The sequence below is a fragment of the Phacochoerus africanus genome, chromosome 2, assembly GCF_016906955.1.
Source record: "Phacochoerus africanus isolate WHEZ1 chromosome 2, ROS_Pafr_v1, whole genome shotgun sequence".
In the NCBI taxonomy this organism is placed as follows: Eukaryota; Metazoa; Chordata; class Mammalia; order Artiodactyla; family Suidae; genus Phacochoerus; species Phacochoerus africanus.
This window is the reverse complement of record NC_062545.1, coordinates 147,878,787-147,903,096: the sequence shown is the minus strand read 5'-3', so window position 1 is coordinate 147,903,096 and position 24,310 is coordinate 147,878,787. Positions and strand designations below refer to the sequence as shown.

The 24,310-nt window shown below is 43.1% G+C and overlaps 1 protein-coding gene across 4 annotated transcripts in view; it reads right to left on the bottom strand.

The window, feature by feature from the left end:
• Positions 1 to 24,310, bottom strand: part of PCSK6 (proprotein convertase subtilisin/kexin type 6) — a 188,424-nt gene that overhangs the window by 107,699 nt on the left and 56,415 nt on the right. For all 4 annotated transcript variants that reach the window (XM_047766897.1, XM_047766900.1, XM_047766896.1 and 1 more), the window contains exons 3-6: positions 20,711 to 20,821; positions 20,066 to 20,209; positions 18,790 to 18,866; positions 16,816 to 16,904 (exon numbers count right to left, since the gene is read on the bottom strand). In XM_047766897.1, coding sequence (XP_047622853.1) covers positions 16,816 to 16,904; positions 18,790 to 18,866; positions 20,066 to 20,209; positions 20,711 to 20,821 — 421 coding nt within the window. The remainder of the gene's footprint in view (positions 1 to 16,815; positions 16,905 to 18,789; positions 18,867 to 20,065; positions 20,210 to 20,710; positions 20,822 to 24,310) is intronic.

Below are 24,310 nucleotides of genomic sequence, written 5' to 3'. Positions count from 1 at the left end.
TTAAAGAACTCAGAAAGTTTCTTTCCTCTGTAACCATCCATATGCCCAGCAAGGACTTGAAAACACCTTTTGAAAGAACAAATGACTTTGTATGGAAGAAAATCTTATAAAATAAGAAATTAATATAAAAGACATAAGATTAAAGAAAAAAATGATGACCAGATAAATTGGCCCATCTTTATAGTAAGGCTCATATCACTGTTGCTGCATAAGGTGAAACTGTTAATAACAACATGGAATGAAAATCCTGGATGACCATGACTTGAGGAGGTAATGAAGGAGAGGGGAAGATGGCACAGAGAGCTGGAGCCATGGTAAGATTCTTGATTCGCTCAGAAGAGGACAGGTACTGATCAATGCAAAGCATTGAAGAAAAATACAAATGCAAATATGCGTGTTTCAGGGCATTAGAAAAACATAATTGGAATGTAAAATTTTCAAGCCATTACAGTGAAAGAAAATAAAGAAAAGAAACTACATCTATCTAGCAGTAAATAAAAGAAACAATGAAAAATAGTAAAAAAAAAAAAGTAAATGAATGTTAAAACATTAACCAATAAAAAAGAAAACAAAATACAGTAACAGAAATAAATTCAAATATATCTGAAATATGAACATGTGAGTATATCAAATTCCCACTTGAAAGCAATTCTTAGATGGTACTACTACTACTACTACTACCTCCTAAAGCCAGGAGTTCTTGTCATGCTCAGGGGTAATGATCCCAACTAGTATCCATGAGGATATGGGTTCAATCACTGACCTAGCTCAGTGGGTTAAGGATCTGGCATTGCCATGAGCTGTGGTGTAAGTGACAGACACGGCTCGGATCCCACGTTCCTGTGGCTGTGGCGAAGGCAGGTGGCTACAAGTCTGATTCGACCCCTAGTCTGGGAAGCTCCACATGCCATGGGTGCAGCCCTAAAAAAAAAAGAAGACAAAAAAATAAAGTCAGATACATGATGCTTACAAAACTAAGGTTAAAAATAAAGGGGGGAGCTCCCATTGTTGCCCAGCAGGTTAAGACCCAACTAGTATCCATGAGGATGTGTGTTCGATCCCTGGCCTTGCTCAATGAGTTAAGGATCCAGTGCTGCTGTGAGCTATGGTGTAGGCTGCAGATGTGGCTCAGATCCCACATTGTTGTGGCTGTGGTGCAGGCTAGCAGCTATAGCTCCACTTCGACCCCTAGCCTGGGAACTTCCATATGCCTCAGATACAACCCCAAAAAGCTAGTAAATAAATAAATAAATAAATAAGTAAAAGAAATAAAGGGATGAAAAAATACATGATGAAAGTGATGATAAAATATTTTAACAGGGATGGCTATATTAATATCATCCAAAGAATAATTAAAGGCAAAAGAGAGAATAAGACAGAGGACTTTGATATGGATTAAAGAAAGATTCATTATCTCAGTAAGAGATGGTAACTTCTGTACATCTTGTAACATAACTATGAAATGTATACATCAAAAATCGAGGGAAATATGGAGACTCAGACCAGGTAGAGAAAACACCTGAAGGAGCCTGGATGAAGCCACAGGTGACAAATGCAGACCCTAGAGGCACCAGGCAGACAGGATAAAGGGCTGACATGGGACGGGCCCATGAAACCATGCAGAGAGGGAGATGGGAAAACTGCCTTTTGAAGTGTAGCTGCTGTGTAGCCCCAGCTAAATGTTGCCATGCATGAGGGCCCAACGTAGCTGGAACTTTTGATTTTTTCAAGAGAAACCCCAAGTCCCTATTTTTTACATAAAAATCCCTTGATTTGCAAATGTTTGCTCAAGTTTTTAAAAAAGACACTTGTGTGGGTCATAGAAAACACATCTGCAGGCCAAGGCAGACTGTGGACCACCGGTGGCAACCTCTGATCTCATTTATATAGATTTTTGTACTCAATAAGCACAAATAAAAGTATTCCTCAAATATCCACTGGAATATTTACAAAAATTGACATGTACTAGGCCACAAAATTTTTTTTTCAACAAATTCAGAAAGGCAGAAATTATACAGAACACAGTCTCTGATCCCAACGCAATAAAGTTAAAAATTAGCAACAAAAGGAGTGCCAAAAACAATCTATCCAGTTGGAAAATAATCTAAATCCCTTAGAAATAACTTGAGTTAAAGAAAAAAATCTAAAGCTGATGTAAAAAATTATTCAGAAAGGAATAACATAAGAGCACTGTACAACTAAGCCAGAGATAGGTAATGAGAAGGACATATATAAAATATTTATTACTTATTAAAGCACATCAAAGCCTGAAAATAAAGAGCAAAACATTCTATTCTAAGAGCTAGGAAAATAAAAAATAAACATTTAAAAGCTGAAGGAATTAACAAACACAAGTAGAAATTCATCAGTTAGAAAATAAAAGAACTGAAAACAATTAAAAAAAAATTAGTCTCAGCTGTGGGAGACGGGGTGCCAGTGGCTTCCAGGAGGCTGACAAGGGGGAGCTGGGCGCTCAGGCTTAAGTTGTGCTGGTGTGCAACCTCCTGCTTCCCTGGCTGAAATCTGAAACTGGCCCCATGCAGGGAGGGCAAGGAGAGAGCAAAGTAAGAGGCTGGGATCTGTGAGGGCCCCCAAATGACTGCACCTTCCACTGCCCCTCCTGCTATCTGGAGGGGCAAAGCCAAAGCTGAGTTCTTCAGGGTGGAGTCAGGAGCACTAATTAGACACCTGGAAGTCAGAAGGGGCAGCAGGGGATATTCAGGCAGGCGCAGGGACTGGCAGAGGAGGAAGGAGGTAGTTCAAGACGGTGGCATCAGAAAATCCCAAACTCGTCTCCTCTTAGGGACACATAAATACCTACAGCTATATATGAAAAAACTCCCTCTGAAAAGAACCTGAGATCTAGTTGAAGAGCTACTCCACGACAAAGGATAAAAGGCCATATCAAGGTGAGTAGGAGAGGAGTTCCGCTATGGCTCAGCAGGTTAAGAACATGGCTAGTATCTATGATGATGTGGGTTCGATCCCTGGCCTCCCTCAGTGGGTTAAGGATCCGGCATTGCCATGAGCTGTGGTGTAGGTCGCAGACATAGCTCAGATCTGGTGTTGCTGTGGCTGGGGCATAGGCTGGCAGCTGCGGCTCCGATTTGACCCCTGGCCTGGGAACCTCCTTCCATATGCTACAGGTGCAGCTCTAAAAAAGGGAGGGGGGACATTTGTAGTAGAGGCAGAGACATGGTCTCACCAAAAATCCCACCCCCAGCTTGGAGACTCACATTTTGGAGGGATCTTACAAATATATAACTTTTTCCTGAGGACCCAGAGGTTTGTTGTCCCAGATCAGGTACCCCAAACTTGGGGATCTGCACCAGAGGGAGAAGCCTCCCAAATGTCTAGCTCTGAACCAATGGAACTTATGTCCAGGAGAACCATAGGACTATAGGGAATGGAGATTCTGCACTTAAAGGGCTCTAGGACCCAGTACAAAAAGCAGCAGCTTGAAAAAGAAGAATAAGAAAAGGAGTTTCCACTGTGGCACATCAGGTTAATGATAGGCTTGTCTCTGTGGAGGCCCTGGTTTGCTCCCTGGCCCAGCACAGTGGGTTAAGGATCTGGCATCACTGCAGCTATGGCATGGGTTGCAGCTCTGGCTCAGATTCAGTCCCTGGCCTGGGAACTTCTATATGCTGCAGGTGTGGCAGAAAAAGGAGGCGGGGGGGGGGGGGGGGGGGGGAAGCAGCAGCTTGAAGAAAGCCTAGACCACATGCGAAAAAGATTCATTTGCAAATCCTAAAGAATCTTGCAAATGAGCAAAAGGCCCAGGTGCCCTTTTTGTTACTCTAACCTGTTAGCACCTGTCCTCCCTGCCTCCCTGTGCTGCCGCCATGGCCCAGAAAAAGAAGGCAAGCAAGTGCCCCATCCCCCTACATCCCCCCTCTTATCTATGAGGAATACATTCCAAGGCTTGAAGTGGATGCCTAACACCATGGCTAGTACTGAAGCCTACATATACTATATACATTTTTTTCTTATACAAATATATCTATACCTACTATAAAATTTAACTTATAAATTAGGCACAGTAAGAGATTAACAACAGTAGGAATAAAATAGAATAACTATAACAATATACCATAATAAAAATTATGTGAATATGGTCTGTCTCTCACTCTTTCTCAAAATATCTTATTGTACAAATTTAATGCCTTTTTCATCTTAACAGCATTTTAATCACACATGATGGTCATAACTTTTGCAGTCTGAGGTGCAACATCAAAACTAGCACAAATTTCTTTTCCTTCTTCATAATTTCATGGCTAGAAGATTCATTCTTACCATTCATCTTATTAACTTCAGCATACAATTTTTTCTTTCCTTATTAAGCTGAGAACTTCCACCTTTAAGTGTAAAGGAAACACTTTGTGGCTTCTCCTTGGCATATCCAAATTGCTAGCATCACTATTCTTGAGCTTTGGGACCGCTATTAAGTAAAATAAGGGTGACTTGAACATAAGCACTGTTACCACGACAGTCAATGTGATAACTGAGATGACTACCAAGTGACCAACAGAGGGGCACACTAGACAAAGGGATGATTCACATCCCAGGCGTGGCAGCGGGTTGGCGAGAGATTTCATCACGCTACTCAGATGGGCATGCAATTTAAAACTTAGGAATTGTTGATTTCCAGACTTTCCCATGGAGCATTTCAGGCTACAGTTGGCTGCAGGTGACTGACACCACAGAAAGCAAAACCACAGATAAGGGGGCATTACTGTACAGAAAACAGATGGGCGGGGTGGATAAAATGGGTGCAGGGGATCAAGAGGTACAAACTTTCAGTTATAGGAAGTTTAAATAAGTCACGGGCATGTAATGTACAGAACAGTGAATACAGTCAATAATACTGTACCAGAAATTTGAAACTGCTAAGAAAATAAATCACAAAAGTTCTCACCACGAGAAAAAATATTTCATCACTTCGTTGGGTAACAGATGGTAACTAGACTTACTGCGGTTATTTCACAGTGTATACAAATACTAATCATTATGCTGTATACCTGAAACTAGTATAACGTATGTCAACTGTATTTCAATTTTTAAAAAAATCTAGTTCTTTGAAAAACCAATTTTATAGGAATCAGTAAGTTTTTCATAAGTTTGAGCAAGGAAAAAAGATCCACAAATAAGATTACAAACAATTATAACTAATAATGTGGAGGATATATTTTTGATTATGAAAATATGGTATAAAATTTATGTCATATATTTGAAGATTGGAGAAATTGAGGATTTTCTAGGAACATTTAACTCCCAAAATTCCTTCAAGGGGAAAAAGAAAGCCTGAACACACCTAGCCTTTTAAGAGTCACCATGTCTGGTCAGATTGATTAATAAGCTCTAACGACATTTCAAAAAACAGGCAATGTCCACAGTACATGAACTGTTTCAGAGCACAACAAAAGAAAGATTCCTAACTCATTCTACAAAACCAGCATGATCCTGATACCCAGACTGGTGAGGGACATTACAAAAAATAGCAACTGTAGTTCAATCTATATTATAAATAAAGATGCAAAAGCTGTGCATTAAATATTAACAATTGGATGCAGCAGTGTATTAAAAAAGCAGTACTCGGAGATCCTATTGTGGCACAGCGGATTAGGAACCTGACTAGTATCCATGAGGATGAGGGTTCAATCCCTGGCCCCACTCAGTGGGATAAGGATCTGGCATTGCCATGAGCTGTGGTGTAGGTTACAGACACAGCTAGGATCCTGCAGTTGCTTTGGCTGCGGCGTAGGCCAGCAGCTACAGCTCTGATTCAACCCCTAGCCCAGGAATTTCCATATGCTGCAGGTGTGGCCCTTAAAAAAAAAAAAAAAAAAGCACAATACTCATAATCAAAGGGAATTTATTCCAAGAATGGAAGGATGAAATTTCCAATGTTAGGAATGTTAGGAAATCTATTACTGCAATTTACTACATTAAATAGATTAAATAGTAAAGTTGAAAAGCAATAAAATTAACTTAGAAATGCTTTTTAAAAAGCATGTAATAAAATTCAACATCCATTCCTGATCAAAACTCTTGAAATCTAGGAATATAAAAATTCCCTTAATTTAGTAAAGAGTAACTACAGGAAACTTACAGAAGATATCTACAAATGGTATAACACTAGGAATACTCCTGTATGTATCAGAAATAAAACAACCAAATCTATAAACAACTACTATTTAATATTCATCAAGAGTTCCTATATATTGAAATAAGACATGAAAAAGAAATGGCAGTTACTAATATTAAAAAGATTAAAAAGCCACCATTATATTTACAAATAGCTTTTCTTTATACCTGTCTAGAAAAGCAAAGAGAATAAAAAATAATAGCACCAATAGAGCTCATTAAGATGGCTACATACAAAAAACCTATGAGTAAAAATAAAGTTTTTCTATATCCATTTCACTAATAACCAATTAGCAATATAATTAAGAAATTAACCTAGATATAATCCTAATAAGAAATGTGTAAGATTGATATGAAGACAGTAATGACTATTTTAAAGGATGTCAAAGAAGACCTGATTAAATAAAAACATACCACGTTCCTGGGTGGGAAGACTCAATATTGTAAAGATGTCAATTCTCCCCCAATTAAGCTATAATTTCCATGCAATCCCAATCAAAATCCCAACAGGATTTTTTAATGGAACTTGATAAGTAGATTCTCAAGTTCATCTGAAAGAGAAAATGTGCAAGAATAGCCAAGAAATTTTTGAAAAAGAACCTTAAGAGAAAATTTATCCTATAAGTTATCAAAAAATCCTCTTAAACCATAATTAAAAATGAGGTATTATTTAGGGATTAAAAGCAAATAGACTAATGAAACATAATGGAAGATCCAGTATACATAGGGGAATTTAGTATGTGAAACAGTGGTACAGAGACATGCAGAGATCACTAAATATTACTTCTGTAGAAAAATGTTAGATTTCTCCTTCACAACATTCATAGAAATCAATTCTACATGGATTAAAAAGACAAAACCATAAAAGTTTTATGATGAACTATTCTTCTAAAGCTAAGTTTTTAGATGGAATGTAGAATAGATGTATTATCTTGGGCTTTTCTAAGCAAGATCCAAGGCCCAAGAGTCATAAAGCAAAATTAACAAATCTGATATCATAAAAAATTTAAACGGATTTTTATTGAAATATTACATAGAGAAGGGGCCAAATATCATTCAACGCACAGCTCTACAACTTAAAAAAAATTAAAATTTCTCTTTCAGGACTTCTAGTTAAACATGTAGCAGTACTCCATTCTTCTCTACGCAAAGAAAATGGCACATGCCTCTATGATTCGCAAGGGTGTATAATTTCTCCACAAAGCAGTGATGCACCTGAGGGCCATATGACTGGGGCATGGACCCAGAGTTTGTTTCTTTGTCACACTGCATTGCTTTTATGGCAAAAATGAAAAGCCAACCTAAATGTCCAGTATTTTAGAAACAGTGACATCTGTCCAGGAATCATACAGATACACCATCTTTCCAAGAACAGGTAGTTTTTGTGGCATGATTTGCTGCAGGAGAAAAAGTGACAGTCAGCTCTGCCCCCATCCCTGCTGTGTCAGCATATAATGAATCATCAGCTAAATCACTGGTGGGGGTGGGGGGATCTCTTAGAGCTACTGAACTGGCAGAAGAGAAGGTCTGGGTCCACAGTGCCTACATCCCAGCTCACTCCCTGCTTCTCTCCCTTCCAATATTTTAGCATCTTACTGGCCAACCACTAATAGTAATTAAATACCTATGCACAATGCTGCAAAAAAATATGTGAAACAGGGGCATAACAAGTATAGGAAAATAATGAAAAGTGTAAGCATTTCTCCATATTACCCCAAATTTAAGGAAAAAATGGCCTCCCTCTGTAGCAAAAGCTCAAAGAGATATGAGGATTCAGTGAAGAGATTACAAGACAAAAGAAAGAGGCCCAAATGGATAAGCAATGGGGTTGCTGTATAGCACAGAATATATCTAATCACTTGTGATTGAACATGATGGAAAATAATATCAGAAAATACTGTGTACTTATGTATGGCTGGGTCACTTTGCTATACAGCAGAAATTGACAGAACACTGTAAATCAACTATAATAACAATTAAAAAATAAATAAAAAGAGGCCCAAAGTGTGTTCATCCTCAGGAAAAAAAAACAGAAGGAAATTATATAATTTTAGAAATGAAAGCCATATGAGAGTTCTCCCTAGGAAAAAAGGCACTGGGAAAACTGTCAAAGACGTGGAAGACAAGCATGAGAAAAACGGAGGAAAGATAGAAAAGAAATTAAGTTAAATATGATTAGAAAGAGATACAGAAGTCAGGAAATAGAAACCCAATACATGTGTAAATGGTGCACATAAAGCATAGAACTGAACACATGTAAATGAAAATAGTCAAATGTCATGGCAGAAGAAACTTTGTCTGAAATTTATAGACACCCAGATCTTTTCAAGTATACTGAATCTCAACAAGAGCTGCAACAGAATGGTCCTTAGCCAGAGGTGGCCCAGAGAAGTAACTGGACTTCAAGGATAAAGGAAGAATCCTATCCAAGCCAAAAAGTCAAGTCACCTACAAAAGGAAAAAAATAGGTTGGCCTCAAACTTTTCCAAGCAGGAGTGAATTCAGAAGACAAACAGGTGATGTTTACCAAATCCTATCAGGATATAACACATAACAGATATAATTCAAGTGTAAAGGCAGAACTTCTCAAAGATGAAAGAAAACAGCACCTGTTGGTCTTTCTTAAAAAAAGTTACTTGGTGGTGAAATTCAGTGAATTAAGAGATGAATCAAATAACTCATGAAGGAAAAAGGTATTACTGAAAATGATGGTGGTGACCAAGACCAAAAAACTGTGAGAATTACAGTGACAGACGGTTAATATTGAACCCTGACAATGTAAAAACAGCACAAAAAGAAATACCCTAAAATTGAGGAATGGGGTGAAGAAGTGAGAACAAACTGAATTCAGCGTTAATTAGTCAATAAGGGAAACATGTAACTTAAAATAAAAAGTAACTCTGGCCTCTTAAAGACTGTCATATTCTTGGGGTTTTGTTTTTATAATAACCTTAGAGGGATATTTGAGAAAATACCTCATAATGAAATATTTATGTGAAGTTCAGCAATTTCTTCCTTGTAAACTTGTTTCTTTTTCATCAGTAAAGTTCACATAAATAAAATAAATTGAGCATAAAGTTAAATGTTTCAACAAAATTAAACATAAAATTAATCTGAAATTCAGCAATATTCACTTTGACTTAGATTCTCTTATGTTAAGTTTGCATAAAATTAAACTTACTGTATTTTACTAAAAACAGGTACAGGTCTTCCTGTACTTATGACAGGCTTACATCCTAATAAACCCATCATAAGTTGAAAATATGGTTAAGCCAAAAATGCATTTGATATATCTACCATACAAACATCATAGATTAGCCCAGTGTCCCTTAAATGTGCTCTGAACACTTACATTAGCCTACGGTTGGGCAAAATCATCTAAAAGCCTATATTGGAGTTCCCGTCGTGGCACAGTGGTTAACGAATCTGACTAGGAACTATGAGGTTACAGGGTCGATTCCTGCCCTTGCTCAGTGGGTGAAGGATCCGGCGTTGCCATGAGCTGTGGTGTAGTTTGCAGACACAGCTTGGATCCTGTGTTGCTGTGGCTGTGGTGTAGGCTGGCGGCTACAGCTCCAATTCGACCCCTATCCTGGGAGCCTCCATACGCCGCAGGAGAGCCTCAAGAAAAGGCAAAAAGACAAACAAACAAAAAAACCCCACAAAGCCTACTTTATAATAAAGTGTTGAATGTCTCAACACTGTCCTGAAAGTGAAAACAGACTGGTTTTAAGTGTATCGGTTGTTTACCTTTGTGATTGTGTGGCTGACTGGGAGCTGGGGCTGCTGCCACTGCCCACCACCATGGGAGAGTGTGGCATTACATACCACGAGTCCAAGAAAAGATCAAAATTCAAAGTAGGCTTTCTACAGAATATGGATCACTTTCACACCATGGCAAAGCTGAAAAATCATGTCACACCATCATATGTCAGGAACCATCTGCACAGTATGATCAAATGTTAAAGAAATAGTGGGAGGAGGAGGGAGTGGGATGGACGGAGGATCTGTGGTTAACAGATGCAAACTATTGCCTTTGGAGTGGATAAGCAACGAGATCCTGCTGTATAGCACAGGGAACTATATATAGTCACTTATGATGGAGGATGATGGAGGATAATGTGAGAAAAAGAATGTATATTTGTATGTGTGACTGGGCCACCTTGCTGTACAGTAGAAAACTGACAGAACACTGTAAACCAACTCTAATGGAAAAAATAAAAATCATTTAATATAAAAAAATGTTAAAGAAATAATATTGTCCATCCATCTATCCATCCATCCTCACTTTGTATACAAATTAAAGATTTCTGTTAAAGAGGTTAAGAGCTGGGGCCTGGAGTCAGCTTAGTTTGATCTTTGGCAGGTTGCTTAAACTTTCTGGCCCTCATTTGTAGAGATTATATACATATAGAGACCTTATGGAGTCCCCATTATGGCTCAGCAGGTTAAGAACATGACTAGGAACCATGAGGATGTGGGTTCAAGCCCTGGCCTCGCTCAGTGGGTTAAGGATCTGGCGTTGCTGCAAGCTGCAGTGTAGGTCACAGATGTGGCTCTGATTCCGCATTGGTGTTGCTGTGGCAGTGTTGTAGGCCGGCAGCTGTAGCTCAGATTCAACCCCTAGCCTGGGAACTTCCATACGCCACAGATGTGGCCCTAAAAAGAAAAAAAAAATAGATACCTTAGATCACTGCCTATTATCTAGCAAGAACTCAGTAAGTACTAATTATTTCTATTTTTACCAGGATCCAGATGATATTTTACTTTCTTTGTCCTCTCTGTATTTTGATAAAGCACTAAATATTGGAGTTATCTTGACTTATTAGTAATATTCTTGCAAGAATATATATATATATATACACTTTTTTTTTTGCTTTTTTTTAGGGACACACTCAGGGCATATGGAAGTTCCCAGGCTAGGGGTTGAATTGGAGCTACAGCTGCCAGCTTTTGCAACACAGGATCCAAGCCATATCTGTGACCTACACCACAGCTCACAACAACACTGGATCCTTAACCCACTGAATAAGGCTAGGGATTGGACCTGCATCCTCATGGATACTAGTTGGATTTGTTTCTGCTGTGCCACAATGGGAACTCCAAGAATATTATTTTAAAGATACAATTTGGACAGTTCCACTACTTTCATTAGATCTTTTTTTATGTGATAAAACATGTAAGAAACATGCAATTTTACAAAGAAATTTGGTAGAAAAAAATCATTCATTCACGTAAATATGTAGTCAAATTTTTAGGAGCCCATCTTAGCTGATTTTAAACAACATCCACATTTCTTTGACATGTTGCCATTCAAAAGGTGCAGCCTAATTTCTTTTCCCTTGAGTGTATGTTGGAGTCATTCTTAAATAGAGTATGACTAAAGTGATGGTAGGTGACTTCTAAGACTAAGTCATAAAAACATTGCTGCTTCCTCCTTGTTCTCTCTTTGAATCACGCACAATGAGAGAAGCTAGATGCCATGTTACAGGGACACTCTAAGAACCCTAGGGAGAGGGACACATGATGAGGAATCAAGGCCTCCTGCCAACAGCCAGAAAGGAACTGAGGACTCTAGCCAACAACCAAATAAGAAACCCATCTTAGAAGTGGATACTTCAGCCCTAGTCAAGCCGTCAGACCACAGTCACAGCCATTCTCATGTGACCCTGAGCCAGAATCACTCAGTTACACCACTATCTGTACTAAATAACAAATGTTTGTTATTTGGTAAAGAATTGGAAACCACATTATTTAATTCCAGTAGAAGTGGAGTAGCTTCTACCACACTAACTCTTCTAAAAATAATAATTATAAACTCTGAACTAAATACTTATTTAAGAAAAAAACACAGCTCTGTAAGGGCACTGGAAAGGAACCAGAAGAAGGTAGAAGAAGGAGATTTAGTTTTAAAAGAGAAATCATACTGGGTATGACCCAAGTTGATATGATTTTTCTTCTGAGGGAATTCCACATTTCTCTTGATTCAGAGAAGCCATAACTCAAACAGGAAAATATAATCTCACTCTCCTGGGGAGTCATGGGATGGAGTCTAGGACTCTTAGAGCAGCTGGAAATTGAAGGAAATCCTAGAAGGAGGGGAGCTACAGAAGAGGACATACATAAAATCCCCTCAAGCCCCTGAGTTAAATATGCTTGGGCAAGTCTCTAAGAAGTACAGAAGGAAAAGAATACATGAAGGCTGAATGAGTGTGCAAATCTCCCAGCTGCTGCCCTTTGCAGAAAAGTCTGTTTGGAATTTGAGTCTTGCCAAGTTAGAGGTGCAGCTTAAACACTTCAGTCTCTCACTGAAATACCATGAGGGCCATACTATCTAACAGTAAAGATTATGTGCTTGGGCTAAAGGATATTCTCTAAGTCCAAGGGTAAATTAGAAAGAGATCAATCATAAAAAAATAAAAAAATCAAGCCTCCACAAGTTCAAACTGAACTGACTACAAGAACAAAATTCAAGAGTATTCAAGGATAACAGAATCAAGAATCCCTACAATATAGCATACAATGTCCAGTGCACAATAGAAAATTAATTGACATGTGCAAAGAAACACGAATATGCTGCACATTATAAAAAGAAAAATCAATGATTAGAAGCATAACTACATTCCCGATTTATCCCTCCCCTTCCCCTTTCCCCTCTGGTAACCATTAGTTTGTTTTCTATTTTGTAAGTCTGCTTCTGTTTTGCAAATAAGTTCATTTGTATCCTTTTTTTTTTAAGATTTCACATATAAGTGATATCATATGATATCTGTCTTTGTCTGACTTAAAATTGGAAATATGGGATTAACAGATACAAATTACTACATATAAAATAGATAAACAACAAGGACCTACTGTATAGCATAGGGAATTAAAGTTAATTATACACACACACACACAGAGGGAGAAAGAGGGAGAAGGATATCTGAATCACTTTTCTGTACACCTGAAATACTGCAAATCAACTATACTTCAATAAAAAATATATTCACAAATGACCTAGCTATTGAAATTAGTACAAAAGACTATAAAGTAAATATAAATCTATACATCTCAAAACTTCATAAATCTATAAAGTAAATATAAATTCTCATAAACATATGTTTAAAAGTCTAAAATAAAATATAGGTATATATACCTATGGGTGAAAAGAAGAGGAATCACAGGAAAGATTTGGAAATAGTAAAAAAAAAAAAGAGCTAAATGGATATCATAGAGCAGAAAGCACAATATCTGAGTGGAAAAGAAAACAAAAAAATCATTGGATGATATAAACAACAGATTGGACACAACATCAACAAAAAAGGATTAGTGAACCTGAATACAAGGCAAAAGAAATAATAAAATTTGAAGCATAGTGAGAAAAAAAGATTTTTAAAAATGAACACAGCCTCAACCTGTGAGGTATGTCAAGCAAACTAACAACTATTAAAAAGAGGAGAGAGAAAAAGGATTGTAAAAAAAGAACCACCCGCTAGGAAGCACAGAAAACTCCAAGATGAATAAATATGAAAAGAATTACATCAAGGGATATTATAGTCACAGACACAGCACAGATAGAAAAAAAAAATATATATATATATAAAAGTAGCCAGAAGAACAAATAAGAATTTCCACTAATTTATCATCAGAAGCAATGGATGCTGAAGGCGATGGAACAGCATCTTTAAAGGACTGAAAGAAAACCGTGTCACCTTAGAATTCTACGTTCAGCAAAATTTCTTTCAAAAATGAAGATGAAATTTAGATTAATTTCTGATGAAAGCTGCAATGGTTTCTCATCTTTCACTTTAAGGTATAATAAAGTGCACTTTAAGAAATAATAAAAGAAATTCTTGGGCTGAAGAAAAATTGAAACCAGAGAGAAATCTGAAGCTAGAAAGTAAGGAAGAGCACTGGGAATGGTAAATATGTAGGTCAGTACATTTCTCCTTTAAGGCCAACTGTTTAAAGCAAGAATAAATATTGAGTTTATATTATCTGAAGTAGAACATAAAAACAACAGCTTAAAGGACAACAGTGAGCGTGAATTCCAATAATCTGTTTCAGGTTCCTATCTTAAACATTAAGTGGTAAAATATTCCATAGAAATAGGAACAAGTTGGGATATACATTTTAATCGCTTGAATAACAACTTTAAAAATAAAAAGGATACAAAAAGGTAGAGCTCATGGTCACACCAGGGGCATCTCAGACAAATCCCCTGCTCTGTGCTAGCAGCTGGAGGGAGGCTATGTCAGAAGTGCCCGAAGGTTGCCCTGAGCATGGGTAGGCTTGGAGGGAGGAGAAGGAAGAGGAGTAGCTGCTTCTGTGGAGAGACTGAGGCTGTGTGAAGCAGCTTTGGAGATGTGGCTGTCACAGGTTTCCAACCTCAAGCCCACATTGGTCTCTCCATGTCCCTATCCTTATATAGCACGCTCCATGCTACATGCGCTAGTGTTTCCTCTGTGCTTCCTCCATTCCCAGCCAAATCCTCCACTGCCAAGGCCATCATATGCCACTCTTGGGGCCTCCTGTCTGCCTCTGTCATTTCAGTACTTGGTCCTGTCTTTTGTGTTAGCACCATTCATCCTCAAGACATGCTGAGCTCTTGGAGGTCCTAAATTGTCTGTGATCTCTTTATTGTTTCACTTAGTGGTTACCATAGTGTTATACATGCAGTGCATGCTAAAAAAATACTAAATGTAATAATTTAAAAATATTCCTGTTCCCAAGCCCTGGCAGTAGATGTGCCTTCTCCAGAACTTGGTAAATTCAGATATACAATTTTCCAATGAGTATAGAGCAAATCTAGTGAGAACAAACCATATTCATTGTACTCTCTCCGTAGGTCCTTTAGCTTTGTTACTTTACTGACTTATCACAGTCCATGATGTAGATGTCACCTACCTACCTGATTTCAGCGTTCTCTAGCACTTCTCAAACTGCTATTTGTTGTCACACCCTCAAGGGATCGAGTTATAAGGCAGATTCTGACTCAGCAGATCTGCAGTGGGGTCTAGAATTCTGTCAATGCTGCCAGTCCAGGGACTTCAGGCGCCAAAGCCCACACAACCCCAAAGGTGGGGTCTACCCCTCACTCAAAACAACACAAAAAATTTTTATTCTGCCTGAGAGTTTCAGCAGGAGGGATGGAGCTGCTTAAAGGCTCCCTACAGATTTCACACATGGCTTATGACTTTATCAAGTTAACAGAGCTGGGGAGATAGCTGCATTATCCTCATTCTTCCCTCATAGGTGCAGAGAGTTGATACCTGTCATCCAAGGACACAGAGCCAGTGGGTGGGAATGGAATTTGTACCCATGTAAGCCAGGGAGACTGCTTATGGGTCTTCACTCATCAAAAGCTTCAGGGAGAACTTATACATCTCAACGTAAAAGAACTATCCATGAAGGAGTGAAGCCAGGTGAGAGTCTCTTGTTCTGCTTTGCAGAACCCACCCTGGTGGTTAATACTGTCCCAAAATAACAAATCCCAACCACTTGGAAGATTTCCAAGGGAAAGGGCAGGAAGAGAATCTGAATTAAGTAAAAGCTGGGGACCTAGTTTTCAAAACTCCAGAAGTTTCCCAAGAACCAGATGATCTGAAGAAGCCCTGGCCCAATTTCCCCACCCTATGCTGCTCATGGTGGAGGTGAGGGAGCTACAGCAATCTCCACAAAGGCAAAGTGGCAGAGAAGACTGCACCGTGGGAAGGCAGCATTGCCACAGGGCCATCAGAGTGAGTGCGGGCACCTCCAGACTCAGACCAGAGCCCCAGCTGAGGATGGCAGTGCTCCGAGGCTGTCTGGGCAGTGGAGGGCCATTCAGGCCCAGCACACACCTGCTCGGTGCCAGCTCAGTGATGTGCAGCTAATGGGCATTTCAGAGGACTTGTTGACCGCCAGTTTGAGCTGTCAATCCGCCAGGATTGGGGAGGGGCAGGGAGACATGTGACTCTCTGCGCTAAAGCTCCATCCTAACAAAAAAAGCCTGACACAAATGGAGAAACTAAACAGCAGAGCCAGAGACACCTGGGGTCAGGCAGTGCTCCTTATAGGGACCTGAAAGGCTGACCCCTGGGCAAACAAGATGGGACACATCTGGATTCAGGGAGTGCTCCATGGAGCACAGTGGACATGAGTGGCCATAAGGCATGGGTGGACTGAGCCTAATGGAGAGGCCAGGAGAAGGTTTTGGGGTGATGGGAAGGCTACCAGCCCAGACATATATAAAGGAGACCAGGCATGTCTGGGGGACATTATGACAAACGACTTCTGGCTAAAGCCAAGGGCCAAGGCAGGAACAGTGGACCAGCAGGTTTGAGGGGGAGTTGGGGCCAAGGAAAGGCTTTTGTCCTAGGGAGAAACCGTAAACATCACTGGCTAAGTGACAGGAAGCTACTGCAGGGCAAGCAGCAGGAGGGGACCTACACAGCCTCTTAGGAGGAGTGGTCAGGTAGACAGAGGTGATTCAGCAGACAGACTAGCAGGACTCACAAAAGCTTTTCAGGCACAATAGTGAGCAATGCCTCCACCTCCATGCCTCCAGCCAGCATGAGGTCAGGCTCAGGGTCTGACCTGGCTGCTAAGGCCAACAGGAGTGAAGCTGGGGAGACTTGCGGAAGGGACATATCTGGCTCCCCTGCCCCTGGCCCAAGCCCTGGGTGGCATGCTCCTGGGCCTTACCTCCTATTTTTGCGTTGTATGCAATGCCCACGATGCAGTAAGAGTTGTTGGCTGAAGCGGCGACCTCTCCTGCACAACGAGTACCGTGTCTGAGGCAAAGGAAAAGATGAAGTTAGGACTTAGCCCAGCACTTTGTAGTGGATTCAGTGCCCTGCTCAGGTCTCCTGCAAGACAAGTTGGTCACCCCTAAGCCAGGAATGATGCAGAAGCCCCTTTCTGGCATCCTTTCTCTTCCTCTAATGACTGCCCTGGGAGGAGCAACCAGTGGGCTCTGCTTGGCCCTGGGCCATCCTATCTGCCCCGCCCCCGAAGGCTGGCAAAGCCTTCCCTCTGCCCTGCAGATGACAGCAGCCATGGTGCCGTCCCCGTGTCGGCCTGTGCTGCCCTCTACCCAGGATCTGTGCTCCTGAGACTGACAGTGCAGTGTGGATGCCTGCCTGCTTGACAAGCTGAGATAAGAACCGATGAGGATGTAGGTCCCCTGTGTCCCTCCCTCCCCATGCCCACCACGGGCAGCCTTCTGCCCTTTCCACGGCCACCTGAGCAGGTGTTGAGGAACAGCGCTCTGGGCTGAACTCTCGACAGCAATAAAGGACTAGGAAGAGGCTGCCAGAAAATAAGCCGCTTTCCTCAGCAATCACCCCATTCTGCTACATACTGCATCAAGTCAATTCTTCCAGCAGAGGCCAAAGCATGGACAAGTTTAAATAGCACATCTTTGAGAAAAGTCACCAGGGGATTAGAGTCATTGATTCAAATTTAAAACCGCCTTTAACAATTGTCCAGGCCCGTGCATTAGCCCTCAGGAGGTAGCCAGCTGTCCTCCTCTGGACCTCGTGCACGGCCAGGGCTGTTCCAGAGCCACGGAGCCCAGCATCTCACTGGGGATTCAATTCCACATCTTCGCCAGTCACTGCATGGTGTCTGGATTGTTCCTCCCTTCCCACTGCACCCTGGCCTTCGCTGCTGAGCAGGAAGGGCACCTTGGGACGTGAGGCAGGAAAAGCAGCCCCGGGCCTGAGGCCTCTGAGGTCTAATGTGTTGACCCATCAAGCTGGCCCAGACTCCCTGCTTGCGCTGTGTGGGCACCGGTACTTGAACCTCAGAATCAAATCAACAGGAACCTATAATACCATGGAGGGAGACCCACTTGGCATCGTGTCAACAGTGGAGAAGGAAGAAAGAACTTTTGTTCTTTCCCTCTAAGTATTTTTGGAAGCACGGGAAGAGCCTGGGGCATGGGGTGTGCTGACAGAGGAAGGACAAACAGAACACAGCACATAAATCCCTGGGAGACCAGGTTCAGGGAAACCAGACTCCAGCTGCAGGGCTGCTACGTACAGCCCATGAGGCACCCAAGCTCTCCAGACCCCTGCCTTCATTTCCATCTTTGACTGAACACCCACCTGTGTGTTCCTTGCCCATCATCTCACTCTCTCACAGCCCTGGGAGGAGGGGAACATCAGGCCATGAGACATCTCTGAGACACAGAGACTCCACAAGGCTACCTGGCCTGCTCAAGACCACAGCTAGGCCAGGATCTGAGCCCTGATTTGGCCAGCATCACCCATCTCCCTTCCACCTCCCTCATGAGGCCACAGAGTCAAAAAGCTCAGGCATGGGACCCGTGTGCTCCAGCAGAGCAAACTGCTGTCTGAACAACACTGGCCGTGGAGACAGCTAGATTTAAGGGTTATTCTTTTAAAATATGCCAATAATGTTGCAAACAGGAACAATGCTGGTCAAACAACCACTGCTCCCTGACCTGCATAGGTGACGCCCCCTCAGGAAAGGGCGCCTTGGGCCCGAAGGGCTGTCGGGGCCTGGCTCCTGGGTCAGCCCCAGACACACTCAGGCAGCCCAAGAGTGGCCCACAGCCCTGTCACTCTTCCAGGATCCCGACTGTGGGCCAACTCAAGAGTGACTCTGTAAGGAAAGGGGAGGAAGCAAGGAGGGGCCAACAAAGTGACATACTTATTCTCATTGCTGGCATCGTATCGTGGAGATGGGTCGTAATCGTTTCCATTGACGTCATAACTCGCATAGGAATCCTAAGAAATGAAACCCTGATGACTCAAAAGAAATGGCACGGCCTGTCACAGCCCTGTATTAAATTATTTTTATGCCTCATTTGGAAACAGAGAAAAACACACACTTGGTACTCTCTTACTATAACTATAACCATATATACATGCTTTTATTGTGATAAAATACACACACCAAAATTTACCACTGTGACCATTTTTAAGTGTGAAGTCCAGTGGCTTGAAGTACATCCGCATTGTTTGCAGCCATCACCAGCATCCGTCCACAGACTTCTTTTCATCTTGCAAAACTCTGCACCAATTAAATACTTAACTCCCCAGTCCCTCTACCCAGCCCCTGGCAACTACCATCAACTTTGTCTCTATGAATTCCACTACTCTAGCGACCTCACATAAGTGAAATCATAAGGGTGTCTGTACTTTTGTCACCTAGATCATGTCTTCGAGGTTCATCCATGTGGTAGCATGTGTCAGGGTTTTTCCTTCATCTTAAATTTCTCGTACATATGCTTTTGTTTATATACTTATAATCATAGTATTCATACAATTTCCTAGCCACCTTTTAAAACATATTATAAAAGCTCTCCAGGTTGTTGACTTCAAAACTGTTATCTTTATGGGCTGTATAACTATCCATCAAAAAGACACAAGATGATTGACCTAACCATTGTCAGGCACTGGAAGAGCGAATGCATTTCTTATTTACTGTGTGCCAGGCTCATCTTTACATTCATGAAGCCATTTAATCCTTGAATAACAATACTAATAATAACACGGGGATATTAACCTCAATAAGATGGTGATACAGAGGCATAGAGACGTTAAGTAACTTGCCCAAGGTTTCAGAGTTAATTAGTCACAGAGCCACAATGGGAGTCCAGGCATTTTGGGTCCAAAGGCCATGTCTTAACCCTGCCATTTCACATTGCTAATGTTGATCTGATTGACGGCCATCTCCACGCACATGTTTCTGAGGTTCTTAGATCCATTCCCAGAAGTATGCATGACCCCTCAAACATGTGGACTCTGCAAAACCCCTGGCTCTGGGGCAGCGAGCAAGGGAGTTGGGCTCACCGGCCCTCCCAACACAGTTTTCTATCTGGTCTGATATAAGAGGGGAAGGCATCTTACTGTTTTTAAATGTGTCCTTATTTAATGACTAGTGTGGTTGAGTGTCTATGCATGTCAGTTCCAGTTCGACTTACATAATTTGGGGCCAGGTCGGGGTGATTCCTCTCTATGCCATCATCAAGGATGGTGACCACCACGTTTTTGCCCGTGTAGCCCCGCTTCCACGCTGCCTGGACATTCATTTCTGATCGGCACCGACTGTTCTTATCGCCACAATGCTGCATGCACAGAAGACACAAAGTGCCCAGCACGGACACGCCTGACACAGACAGACAGTCCCCACAAACCCAGCAGAGGTGCTCCTGTGCCCATGCATGAGAGTGGAGGAGCGGCTTCCCCAAGCCTGACAGAGCAGGACTGGGAAGAGTCAACGGGGAAGGCTCCACTGTCTCTGCACCCAGCAATCCATCCATCACTTCCCCAGGACTTTCACTGCCCTTCAGGGTTCTCTGTCCAGGGACAACCCTGTGGTTCCTTCACCCAGCGGGTAGCCAACCATTTCCCTGCTCAAAGGCTCCCCCCAACCACTTTTCACGTAATTAAAGAAAAATTCACATGGAAGCTTGTGCCGCACAGCATTAAAGTAGAGGCTTTATACTCAAACAAACTGTCTGTTTGGAGCTGTCGTGAGCATTTAGCTTTGTTGGGGGAAGTTCACCCATCTCAGCAACACAGCACTGAAAATGCTCTAGGGTCAGAGAGGCCCATGCCCTACTCACCATGTACCACATGTTGGACCAAATGGGGTCGTTGAAATAAAGGGCCTGAGGGTCACTTCGCACCTGTCTCTTCACCCTGCGTTTAACTTCTTGTTGTTGGAGCCATTTCACCTACCGAGGAGAAATGCAGTTACTCTTTGTTTTAAAAACAATCTCCTGATTTCATGTGACCTCATCGTAGGCGCAAAGGTGTCCAAAAGGTTCTGTGTCAGATTGGGTGCCCTGGATGGTAAATTCCAAGGACACACCTGCTGGGGACTCAGATGGGCAGGATGGGAGTCCCCGGGCCTTGCTTTCAGAAATTTGTGCTCCAGCTGGGGGTCCCACCAGGCAATGAGGGGCCCAAAGCAGAGAAAGTGAAGGAAGAGGACAGAGCCTCTGTGGCAGCAGTGGCTTGGGTGACCTGGAGAGCAGGCCAAGGCTTTTCACCCCAGGCGGGCCCTTGAGGCTGGAGCAGCCTCCTGAGCGACTCATGCATGATGAAGGCACAAAGGCCAAGGGCCAAGAAGCACACCCTGAGACTCTCAGCCTGGACTTGCCCACACTGTCCTGAAGGAGGAGAGCTCCACAGCCTCATTGGAGCCTCACATCTAAGGGTGGCAACTGAGCTCAAGGAATCTTTGTTCAACGGGACAAAATACTTAGAAAGAAGTATCACTGCCTGTCCCCCCAATGTGATCCATCTAAAAACACCAGTCATCGGGTTCCTTGGAAATGCCACAAAGGGCTCAACAACAATTTGGGGTTAGACACTGAAACGAGACCCAGGCCTAAGTCCTAGATAAGTTAAAACTGCCACTGATAGATACTCCCATGGAAAATAAAACCGTACAGTGAAATATTCTGCTCTTAACACCCTCTGATGGCATTTCGCAATCTCCCCCATCTTACTGCCTGAACCAGAGAGCTTTTACTCTGTATAAAATACCTAAGGACACATTTCTAATTCTGTTAAGCACCCATAATAAAGTGCACTGGTACGTGTGCCACTGACAGCATACATCCTGCCTGGCTGACTCACTACCCACCTTACCCATGTCCAGCACCTTTTGACTGCTGGGCCCACCAGGCTGCACTCCTGTCACAGAGGAGGTGAACTCTCCTCTTCCAAGCCCCAGTGGGCGACTCCTCCACATCAGGCGGGTGACACAGGAAAGCCTGGTGCCAGCAGTCCCAGAAAATCCCCTAGTGGGATGAGAGGGAGGCATGCTGGCCTCCAGTCCTTGCTGGGCTCTGGGTAAGACCCAGCACTAGCACAGAGTTCTGAGTGTGGGCTTGACAGTACGGGGTCGGCAGCACAGTTGGGGGCTCTCCTTCTGGTGGTCTCAAGGGCAGCCCTCTCTCTTGGGACGGGTCATTGTAAGCCTCTGGTGGCCAGCCAGGTACTGTCAGGCCAAACAAATGGAACACAGTAAATGTTTTGCCAGGCATCTATAGAGATGGAATCATACCAACCTCCCAGTCACAGAAGCTGATTCATGCTTGATTGCTTGGTCAGGACCTGCTTCTCACTTCCTTTCTCCAGGCTCCAGGCACTGTCTTGCTTCTTACCCAGCCCCCAGCAAGTGCAAGGGGATCCTGATCCATCACCCGCCATTTTCCAGATTTGCCCTGATTTCTCAGAATGCACAGCCCCCACAGCCCCTTATTCAGTTGCTCACTCACCAAAGCTGCACTGACTCTCATGAGGTGTCTGGCACTAGGTCTTTGGAATGTGAGCCTCCAGCACCAAGGTCTCCCTCCCACATCCCCAGCCCAGATGAAGAGCTCTGCTTGAGGTGCCCCTCAGGTTGGAACCCAGGAGTCCCCTGGCCTCTCCAGGAAGGTCAGAGGTGCCAATGACCCAGCACCAAGTGCCTGAAACTTTAGCTCTCCCATCAAATGGCATCTGCACTGTCCTCACTAAATGGGTGGCCTCACCCATGAACGGTGATGCTATTTATGACAAAGAAACACAGTCGGGTCCCTAAGGACATGTCACTCACAGACTTGATTCTTTTGCAAATTTGCAAACAAACAGTGAGCTGCTGCTGATGGTGGAGTCAAGACTGGGAGGGGAGCCTGACTGTGATACTCTTCCTGTGTTTATCTCTATGAGGAAAAGCAGCCTAAGAGCTTCTGTAGGACTGAAAGTATTCCTCCTCTCCTAAGAGGGCTAGTGCAAAAGGAAAGCCATAGCATTCTGCCAGTAGTCTGCCCGGTTGTGCCTTTACACTGCAGCCTTGCTCCCATCTACTCACCAGACGCCCCATTCAGAGGTGTCCAGAGTTTCTCTTCGTGAAAAAATCAGGGAGGAGACAGCACTGTCTACCTTTCGGGCCACAGGTACTTCGAAGGTAAGTCCTAAACCCCGGTAAGCCTGCATATGAATGAGCCTGGAGCAAATTAAAAGGTATTTTGTGGCTAAGTGTGCATGGTAAGAGTTGAGCTCTCATGATGGGTACCCAGTCCTTATATGAAGAGAACTGATCACTCTGCAAAGCCTTCAGATCATGGGGTTGAAGGAAGGGGAAACAGTGCTGACAAGAAAGGTCCTGCTCATTCTATAGCACCGTCCTCAGGTTCCGCAAGGGGTTGACTGGAGGCCTCCCAAAAGGTACATTCACCCAGAGCTGGTGAATGTGGCCTTATTGTGAAAAAGGGTCATTGGAGATGTAATCAAGACTCTCGAGATGAGGTCATCCTGGGTTATTTGGGTGTGCCTGAAATCCAATGACAAGCGTCCTTACAAAAGAGGCAGAGGGAGAGTGACACTCAGGAGGAAGAGGCCTTGTGAAGGCAGAGTCCACAAGCCAAGGACACTTGGAACCAACAGAAGCTGCAAGTGGCAGGAAGGATGCTCCCCCAGAGCCTGCGGAGGGACCAGGGCCCTGCTGACACCTGATTTCAGACTTGTGGCCTCCAGACTGTGAGACAACACAATCCTGTGATTTAAGCCACAGTCTGTGGTCTTTTGTTACAGCCGCACTGGGAGACTAATCCGAGTTTAAATCACGGCCTTGATCAGGACTGAGGTCGTAGAAGTTTGAGAATCCAGGAGGCTTTCCTGCTAAAGGAGGATGTGGAGGCTCCCACTTGGCAGGTTTCTCCTCTGCAGCTGGTGATGGGAAGGTACAGGGGCCGTGGTGGCTGAGGCTGCAGGAGGGGCACTGGGGCAGGGGAGGGGGCTTGAGACAGCAGCTCTTTGCTACTATTTTTTAAACAGGAACAGCCATGCCAGCGTATCCACCAGTGCAAGTTCTGTCTAGAACTCCCACACCCCCAGGCCTGTGACTGCCACCCTAACCACCCTGCCCTGCACATCACTAGGCCCTGGATGCTCTCCAAAGTGATTCCTGCCCCCACCACCAGGTCCCTCTCATCCTCCTCATTCTAACTCAGCAGCACTAAAATCCACCTGTCCCCCGAGTCAGAACAGAGCTGGAATTCTGTCCAACACTAGCGTCTCATAGTCAGTCTCCTAAAGGGGCCAGGATCCCATCCCCATGGTTTGCACGGCCACCGTCCCCCAAGATCTGGACAGTCATGTGACTCCTGGGGTGCCCTGCCACATGATGGATGCCTGATACAAGTACGACCTCACCTCAGGGCCCCTTCCAG